Genomic DNA, 9,649 nt, shown 5'->3' on the forward strand with positions numbered 1-9,649 from the left:
TATCCTCAGACCCTGGAGTGAATCAAGTGAGTAAGGGATCCCTGCTGGAAACTGGTCTGCAGGGGACCAGAGGACAGGGAACAGGTTTCCCGTCTGTACAGTCAGAGAGAGGGTAGGCTGAGTGCCAGCTCTGACCTCCTGGAAGTCACGTTCTGTGACGACAGCCCTCCTGTCTTCTCTAGGGGCACAGAGGGAGAATCTGAAAGTGTTCATGGCTGTGGGAGAAGGAAGGGGGCTTGGCTGTTGGGTTGAAGGCTCCTGACAGTTGGGCAATGAAGTCATGGTGGCAGAGTGGCCGCATCCCCGTCTACCTGGCTGCCGTGCCTGACCACTCTGTGCTTTCTGTTCTACCCAGATCACCATGAGGACCTAGGGCATCTGCCTGCGGACTGTCCCCCCAGCTGGAAGTGACCATGGCCCCCCGCAAGAGGAGCCGCCATGGCCTGGGCTTCCTGTGCTGCTTTGGAGGCAGCGACCTCCCTGAGATCAACCTCCGGGACAACCACCCCCTGCAGTACATGGAGTTCTCCAGTCCTATCCCCAACCCAGAGGAGCTGAACGTCCGCTTTGCAGAGCTGGTGGTGAGTGAGGGGGTGGGAAGGGAGCGGGGCTGGCAATGGGGAGGGCCACGGCTAGAGCAGGCAGAGCCAGACAGAGGGCAAGGGCCCATGTGCTGGCATCTTCACCTCCTGAAACTCTGCTTGGGGCTGAGGTGAGCCCCGAGGACATTTCAGCTATGGGGGAGAAACAGAGTTACTCACTGGGGTGGGCAGCATGAAAGGTGGACCTCCATCATATCTCCACTGGATTTTAGACCTCGCAGGGTAGCAGCAGGCTCCCATGAGAGGAGCAGGTCCACGCCTTTGTGAAATCAGGCAGTGAGGGGCCTCAGAGAACATCAGAGCACTTGGCACCTTTTTCTCTTCTGCTCGCTGGAATTTCCCTGGGATCCTTTTATCTCAAGCATAGAAAAAAGACACAGGGTGGAATTCTGTAGGCGGACACTGGGTACCTCAGAACAGGGGATGATTTTCTTCTTTTCATTGAAGTGTAGTTGATTTACAATGTTGTGTTAATTTCTGCTGCACAGCTAAGTGATTCAGTCATACATATGTATACACTTTTTATATTCTTTTCCATTATGGTTTGTCATAGGATATTGAATATGGTTCTCTGTGCTATACCATAGGACCTTGTTGTTCATCCGTTCTATACGTAATAGCTTACATCTGCTCATCCCAACCTTCCACTCCATCCCTCCCCCAGCCCCCTCCCCCTTGGCAACCACAAGTCTCAGAACAGGGGATGATTAACTAGAAACAGGAAGGTAGAGATGCCTGTATCACACCTGGAACGTGGGTAGGGTCTGGGATGATGACATCCCATGTCTAGCCTGGGGAAGACAGAAGCTCTGTCGTTTATACTGGTAGCAGCTCTTCCAGACCCTTTGTGATACCCATTCAGACCACAGCAGCACCCTCTGTGTGACGTGTCATACTCTGACCGCAAGGAGACAGAACAGGAAAGAAGCATGGTTCCTCCCTTGGGAGGTCTGATGGTGAGACAAAGCCTGCACACTAAAGAAAGTCCCGGATTGGGGAGCAGGACCCCTGCCCAGGACTCGGGCCTGCACCCTGGCAGAGAGCAGTAAGCACAGGGTCATCTACCATTAATTCTTAGTCACTCATTCTCATGGCTGGCCTGTAGAGAAACAAGGCAGTGTGATCGGGAACGGGGTTTCATACTTGGATTCGGTCACGGATGTATCTGATTAAGGCGATTCAGCTCTTCAAATCACAGGACCACTATAAGATGGGACCATGCACGTGATGAGAAACAGTGATCCGCCTTCCTCATCATATCAGCTTCAGGAAAACTCATGGTCGTGATTCATGCCTTTCCTCAGGGTGGGGCCGGAGGTGGGAGAGAACAAAGCCTTTACTAGCGTAGAATAGTAGAATAGCGTTCGGAGCCTGATCCTGTTAGTCCTGCAAGATCCGTTTTTTATGCAGAATACTGCTGATGCCAAATACGTGGGTTTTCCCACACCAAGCAGTTCTCCAATTTTATACAGACATCAACTGGGCGTCCTACGATTTAACTCAATTCTGACATTTACTACCCAGAGTTAGCACAGACCCCTCAGGTTAAGGGCTCAGATCCACGAGATAGCCCCCAACTTCAGACGCCAGCCACAGGTGGTGGGTCCCAGCTTCCCGACACTTCTGTCCAATGTGGCTGCAAATCGGGGGTTCCCACCATCCCCTCCTTAGGTTTGATAATTTGCTGGAACCGCTCGCTCACAGAACTCAGGGAAACACTTTATTTACTATTACCAGTTTATTATAAAGGATATTCTAAAGAATACATGCGAACAGCCAGATGAAGGTGTACGTAGGGTTAGACCCAGAAGGGTAAGGCTTCTGTCCTGAGAACAGGAGTCTGCCCGTGTGGAGTTTGGGCTTCCCCACCCTCGCAGCCCGTGGATGCATCCACCCATCCGGAAGCTCTCTGAGCCTTGCCATTTAGGGGCTTTTATGGCAGTTTCGACATGATAGATTTTTAAAAGTTGATCTTTAGCCCTTCTCTCCCCAGAGTTTGGAAGCGAGGGTGAATGTTCTAGGCTTCTAATCAAGGCCTGATCCTTCTGGCGACCAACCTCCACCTCGAAGCTATCTAGGGTCCACCAAGAGTCACTTCCCTAGGAGAAAAGAGGCTCCTATCACCCAGGAAATTCCAAGGGATTTAGGAGCTCTGTGTCAGGAACAAAAGATATTCCTATCACTTCTATCATTCATGAAATTCCAAGGGATTTAAGAGCTCTAGGATAGGAGCTGGGAATGAAGATGAAAAACATATTTCTTGCATTAATCCTGGGCAGGGACATCTTCTTGAGCAGAGCACGAGAGTTTTGAAAGAAGGACATGTCAAAGGGTGTTCCTTCCTTTGGCCCTTTTAGTCACCAAGTATTTATTGCGCATTTTAAGTGGCAGGGTTTTTTTTTTTTCTTTTAAAAGGTACTTTGGCAAAAAAGGATCAGTCAGACCCGTCTTGTCTGCAGGAAGACTAGCGTGAGGTATTGATCAAACAAATGAAAAATAGTTCTTGAGAGACTGCTGTGTGCTGGGCCCCGTGGGGCTGCCAGGGATTCAGTGACGAACCAACAGGAGTAGTTCCTGTCCCCAAGAACATGAAGCCGAACGGGAAGGCCGATCTTGAACAGTAGTGATAATGTGGTGGGTGTTTCGAAAGGAAATGTTTGGGGAGCTGTGGGAGTGTCTAGCAGGGAGCCGCCTTCTAGACCGGCGGTCATGGTGGCTCCCCTGAAGCAGTGACACTTCCATTGAGATCTGAAAGCACAGCGATGGTTAGATAAGTGAATGGAGGTGCAGAATAGGGCCACGGAGTCCCCCGCAGAAGCAGCAGCAGATGTGAGAGTCTCAAGTCAGGAAGGAGCTGGGTCCTTTTGCGGGGAACACCATCACGGTGAGAATAACCAAGGATTTTGGATTCGATCCGAAGGGTGATAGAAAGCCACCGAAGACGTTAAGCAAGGGTTTGAGGTGATCCAATCGACTTTCCTAAAAAAAAGTAGGGTCCCTCCATCCAGGGTACCCAGGGTGGGAGAAGGGACACATCTACTCACAGGAGAATCTCTTTACTCAGTAATGGCACCTTACCTTTATAAGTTGTAACGGTTGTCTAATAATGTTTAAATATATATGTCACAGAGCTAATAAATGAGATGACCAAGACTTTACAATTAAAACAAAACACTTGAGTATTCTAGAAGTTACTGTTTTTTAAAGATTAAAATCCAGTGCAAAAGGAAAAAAAAAAAAAAAAAAAAGGTCTGTGTAGACCATTGGGAGGCACTTGGTGCACTCCAAGCTGGGGAGGATGGTGGCTTGGACTAAAGTGTTAGCAGTGAGGATGGGGAGAAGTGGACAGATTCAAGAGCTACTGAGAAGGAAGTATAGTAGGATTTGTTGGGATTGGTGAGTGAGCAGGAACCGGGGAACACCAGGTTTCTTACGTGAGGTTGTGGGTGGATGGTGGGACCCTGTACAGGACAGGATGTGCCAGTGGAGACCCAGACTTAGGGGACTGGGATGATGAACGCAGTTTGCATATGTTCTCTGTGCCTCAGTTTCCTCACCTGTAAAATGGGCTGTTGCAAGTTTAATGAGTAAACCTTAAGCACTGAGAACAGTGCCTGGCACATCCTGACACTGCATGAGTGTGGGAGGTACCTGAGGGTCACCAAAGTTGATCAGTATAGGAGGCACCTGGGTGCCAGGATCGGGCGCTCAGGACACTGGTGAGCTGGAGGTACAGGTTCGAGAGAGTTGAGGATGGTCACTGAATCCTTGGGAATGGCTGCGAAGGCTTCACCCCGGGGAAGCGTAGAGGGGAGGGGAGGACCCAGGATGGTGCCCTTTGGGGCTTCAACATTGGATGGTAGGAGAGAGGAGAAGTCGGGGGTCCCGAGAGGAACATAGAGTGAAGCAGAAGGGACTGCCTAAGAGTGTGGTTGTCCAGGAAACCAGGGAAGAGAGACTCAGTAAGGAGTGGATGCTCCGCAGAGTCATGGGCTACCTGGGCTGAGCCAAATCGCCAAGAAATGTCCTTCGATTTAGTGACAGAGTCCACTGGTGAGAAAAGGCCAGTGTGTACGTAGCCAGAATACAAGGTTGAACATAACTGCTCTGGAGTTCAGGAGGGGAGAGGTGTTCTTACCTGGGAGGGGCTGTGGAAGGCTTGTGGGAGGATGCTAACTTTGAGCTCGGGAATTAGACCAGGGTCCACAGGAAGGGTGGGCCAGGAGGGCAGGCCGGGTGGAACTAACTGCATAAGCAAAAGTAGAAGAGATGCAGTTTGTGCTGGGCAGGGTCAGGTGCACATAACTCTATCTTTTTCTTTTATTTCTGATTCTGACCATGGAAAGGAAATGCTTCAGACACCTTGAGCAGGGTCTGGGGACATTCCTGGGGTATGAAGAGAGTGGTTCTAGGGAAGAACCTTCCTTTAGCATTAGATCTGCTGGAGTCTTTAGTTCGAAAGGCAGGTGACCCAATGGGCATAATTTCAAGTTCTCTTTGAATGTGCCGTTGAGGATGGCAGCCACTGGTCACGTGGGGCTGCTGACACTTGAAACGTGGCTGGTCTGAACCAGCATGAGCTGTAATGGGAAATCCACACCAGATTTTGATGACTTAGTTTGAAAAAAGAATGTAAAATACCTCATTGATCTTTCTTTTTTTTTTTTTTTACATTGATTATATTTTGAAATGACCATATTTTAGATATTTTGGGTGTATTATTAAAATTAAGTTCAACTATTCCTTCTTAATTTTTTAATGTGACCAGAACAATTTTTTAAATACATGTGTCTCACATTATATTCCTATTGGACAGTTCTGATCTATGTGAAGGAAAGTCTAAAATGTTCTCGTTGAATAAAAGTAAAGGACAAACAGTGTAGATATTGATATTTAAGACCCTTGTACCTTCTTAGATATTACTTTCACTATCACTTTAGAAAATGTAAAGATTAGTAATACTATGCTTTTTTTTTTTGTCTTAATGTAAGTTTTGCTTTTATTTTTTTAAAAAAAACCTTACAAGAATTGAGCTGAAAAGCACATTATGTTCCCATGGCCCATTGACTATGTTTTTTGATGAGCCCCTGCATAACTCATGAATCACAGGAGAAGAATTTTCAATAAGAGAACGTTTTTAGGGGCCATTCAGCACAGCCAAACCTATAAAATCATCCCAAACTACTGATAGAGTTACCCTAAATTTGATGACGTCAGAAACTACCCAGTCCTGCTCCTGGGGAGGCGTGGGCCAGCTGCTGGAGCCCAGCCTGCGTGTGCACAACCTTGTCTTGGTGGTGGTGCAGCCAGAGGGCTGTCCCTGGCAGGCACACCTCCATGGCAAGCAGACCTCCTGCGGCATGGCGTGCCCTTGTTGCCAGGAGAGTTGCTCAGCTCATCATCTTTACCAGGTCTCCTCAGTTGTGCTGGGACCCATGCTGTGGTTGGGGGAACCAGAGAATTTCTGGGGGAGACACTCAAAGGGCACAGAGACTTGAAGGGTGAGGGCAAAAACTGGATCAGTAGACTGATTTCTTTCTTTGTCAAGCCTTGATTTATGGTGTTGACAAGCTTAAGAAGGACAAGGAAGGAAGGCAGGAAACTCCAGGCAAGAGGACTAGAGGCTAGCAAAGCAAGCCCCGGGAGATGGGCAGGGGACAGGGCACCTGGATAGGAGGAGCCAGGGACGGGGACAGGAAGTGAAAGATGCTTGGATAGAAGCTCAAGGGCTTGCTGCAAGGAGATGGGAGGATGGGGCTGAACTTCTAGAAAAAGAATTGCCCTATCATATCTTTGATGCTCTTTGGAGGAAGACAGCAGGCTGAGGGCTTTGAGGGAATTCGAGGGAACTGTAATTTCCTGTAGGACCGAATATTCGAAGGTCAACCATGTCTGGGTTTCAGATGTTATTTCTTGTTGTCTTTGCAGGATGAATTGGATCTCACCGACAAAAACCGGGAGGCTGTGTTTGCACTGCCACCTGAGAAGAAATGGCAGATCTACTGCAGCAAGAAGAAGGTACCCTCTCTGATTCCCTTCTGCTGTCCCTCAGGGTCCACAGCACGGCAGCCCTTGCCTCCATGCTTTGCTCATTCATTTAACCAGTATTTATTGTACACCTGTCCTGTTCTAGGTGTTGGAGGAGTGACAGTGAATAAATCAGGACAAAAATAATCCCTGCTGTCGTGGAACTTACACTCAGGGACATAGGATTCTGTTTTTCAAAAATCCTGTAAGCAGGTGCCCGCTGGGTTCCAGGAGTTGGTGCTGGGTAAGGGAGCTGTACGATAACAGATCTAGGGAATTCCCTGGTGGTCCGGCGGTTAGGACTCCGTGCTTTCACTGCCGTGGGCCCGGGGTTCGATCCCTGGTCAGGGAACTAAGATCCCACAAGCTGCGCGGCCAAAAAACAAAAAAGTCTAGATTCCTTTCTTGTGCCTGTGTGTAGGCGGAGAGGGTGTGTGCCCTGGGCCATACCTGGGGGCAGCTCTGTTGGAAGAACTCCATTTGGGGGGAAGTGAGTGGTCTCTTCTGGATCTTTAGCCCGCCCACCCCCCCGCCCCGTCCCAGGCTGTGTCCCTGTCCCAGGGCAGCGTGCACATCAGGGACACGCACTGGTCTCCACTCTCCCCACCCTTTCCTCCCTTTCCTCCCTTTCCTCCTCTCCTTCATTAAAAGCTGTCTGTCCCCTGGGCTTCCCTGGTGGCGCAGTGGTTGAGAGTCCTCCTGCCGATGCAGGGGACACGGGTTCGTGCCCCGGTCTGGGAAGATCCCACGTGCCGCGGAGCGGCTGGGCCCGTGAGCCATGGCCGCTGAGCCTGCGCGTCCCGAGCCTGTGCTCCGCAGCGGGAGAGGCCACAGCAGTGAGAGGGCCACGTACCGCCCAAAAAAAAAAAAAAAAAAAAAAAAAAGTTGTCAGTCCCATGAATATGGTCCTCCCTAGAAGGATGAGCCGGGCCGCAGTCAGGTCTTAATTGGGTTCTATCTCCTCCCCTCTGCTTTCCCAGTGGCTGTGCTTTTTGCTCTCTTCCTCCATCTCTATGTCTCTTTCCTTCATCTCTTTCTCTCTGTGTCTCTCTTGCCTCCTTTCTATTTGGGCCTGTTTCTTTCACTCTATTTTTCTTTTCCTGACCCACCTTCCTCCCCACCCCTCCACCCTCTAGTTTCTCAGGCTTGCAGCTTGTTCACTTGACCTCAAGAGTGTATAGGTGTTTGGGAGCTCGGACCTGGTTCTTCCTGCACCTGAGGCTCAGAAGTCTCCTTCCTGGGAGAAGACGGGCAGGTCTGGGATGGTTTGGGGCTGTTTCTCCTTCGTGCGCCTTAAAGCCCATTCCTGGCTCTTTTATAACTCTTCTCGCTCAGGATATTTGTTCCATCCCAGGCTCCATACTGGGCCAGACCGAGCTCCTAAAATTGGTCACTATTCTAGAGTTGGAAGGAACCGAGGAGCAACCCAATCTAGTCTTTCATTCTACACAGGAGGCCAGGAAGGCCTAGAGAGGCCTTCACGCAAAGTCACCAGCCAGTCGTGGCAAGTGCTGCAACGATGCTGGAATGCAGGCCTGCCAGCGTCTTGAGAACCTGCACGCACTGCAAGCCACTGTCTAGTAAACTCAGTGTGCATGTATTAAGCACCTGCAGAATACTGTGCTCTGTGTTTAGGAATCTCATTGTGAGGAAAGCAGGTCTTTCAAAAGCTCAGGTCATGGAAGGGAGGGAGGGAGGAAGGAGAAAATTAATTTCAGGAGTAGCTCATCCTATCTCGTGGTTCTCCACTTTCCAAACTGATTTACTCTGGAGGTCCCTGACGTTGATCCCTTATGCAGCTAAAATAAAAAATGCACTAAAACGTAAGGACGTCTCTCGCCACCTTCCAAACCAAGTTGTGTGTCATCTCCCCACACACTTTCACACCCCCCTCTCTTTCCACATGGTACTTCCTCTTGTCTCTAACACCCTCCCCCTTTCTTAGCTTCAGTAATCTTGAGTAACTCAGCCCAGTCCTCTCAGACCCCCTACCCCAGCCCCCGCATGAGCCTTGTGTATTAGATGCCCCCCACCCTGGGTTTCCATGGCCCACAAATGGACATAGAGCCCCGGTCACCCTGCCTCTGGCACAAGACAGACTACTACGTGTATGGCTTTTTGTTCAGTACTTTCAGGGTTCAGTGCAGTGATTGGCATGTAGTAGGTGCTCATTAAAGGCATATGAAATGGCTAAATGGGGAGCCAGTGAAGGCAGGAAAGTATGTGTTTCATGATACGTTCGTTTATGTTCTGTGATCTCCCCTCTAAGGCGGAAGCTAGAATCTGGGGACTTTGGTCAGATATAGCCACGTGAAGTCACAAAGACCCGATCAAGCCAGGTTTCTCGCTGATCTTAAGTTTGGATTTTTTTTTTTTTTTTTTTTTTTTTTTTTGCGGTACGCGGGCCTCTCACTGTTGTGGCCTCTCCCGTTGCGGAGCACAGGCTCCGGACGCGGAGGCTCAGCGGCCATGGCTTACGGGCCCAGCCGCTCCGCGGCATGTGGGATCTTCCCGGACCAGGGCACGAACCCGTGCCCCCTGCATCGGCAGGCGGACTCTCAACCACTGCACCACCAGGGAAGCCCTAAAGTTTGGATTTTAAGAAACAAAATCATGAAGCCAGAGTGGATGAGGCTGAGGGATGCAGGGCAAAGTCCAGGCCGGCTGGCAGGCAGGTGGTTCAACAGGAAGGTTCTGGAGGAGGTAAATGTTCATGCTAATTTGCAAGCAGGAAATTAGCAGAAAGCAGATGAGGGGGACCCTCCAAATGAAACAGGGACAGAGACAGGAAGGAGGAGGGTGTGTGTAATGCCCAGAAGCAGACCCACTGGCCGGAGGAGAGGACTGGATTTTCAGTCAGCATCAATTTTTGTCCAGCTCCCCTCGTTCCTGCCCACACTTGGGGAGGACTTGAGGCTTTCTCTTGGGGCCCGAGGGCCAGGTCTCATCTGGGCTCTACCTCCCAGCTGCACAGACCCTTCCTCCTTCCAAACCCAGGGCCTTGGGCGTGTCTCTTTCCC

The 9,649-nt window shown here is 50.0% G+C and overlaps 1 protein-coding gene across 4 annotated transcripts in view; it reads left to right on the forward strand.

Annotated features, from left to right (window-relative positions):
• The first annotated feature begins 363 nt into the window (after positions 1-363).
• The window catches only part of DAAM2 (dishevelled associated activator of morphogenesis 2), a 46,040-nt gene continuing 36,754 nt past the window's right edge, over positions 364-9,649 (forward strand). For 3 of the 4 annotated variants that reach the window (XM_007458177.1, XM_007458176.1, XM_007458178.1), the window contains exons 1-2: positions 414-581; positions 6,531-6,620. In XM_007458177.1, the coding sequence (XP_007458239.1) occupies positions 414-581; positions 6,531-6,620 (258 nt within the window). Of the gene's footprint in view, positions 582-6,530; positions 6,621-9,649 lie in introns of all 4 variants that reach the window. The other variant, XM_007458179.1, reaches the window with a different exon arrangement.

The sequence above is a fragment of the Lipotes vexillifer genome, unplaced genomic scaffold, assembly GCF_000442215.2.
Source record: "Lipotes vexillifer unplaced genomic scaffold, Lipotes_vexillifer_v1.1 scaffold4, whole genome shotgun sequence".
NCBI lineage: Eukaryota > Metazoa > Chordata > Mammalia > Artiodactyla > Lipotidae > Lipotes > Lipotes vexillifer.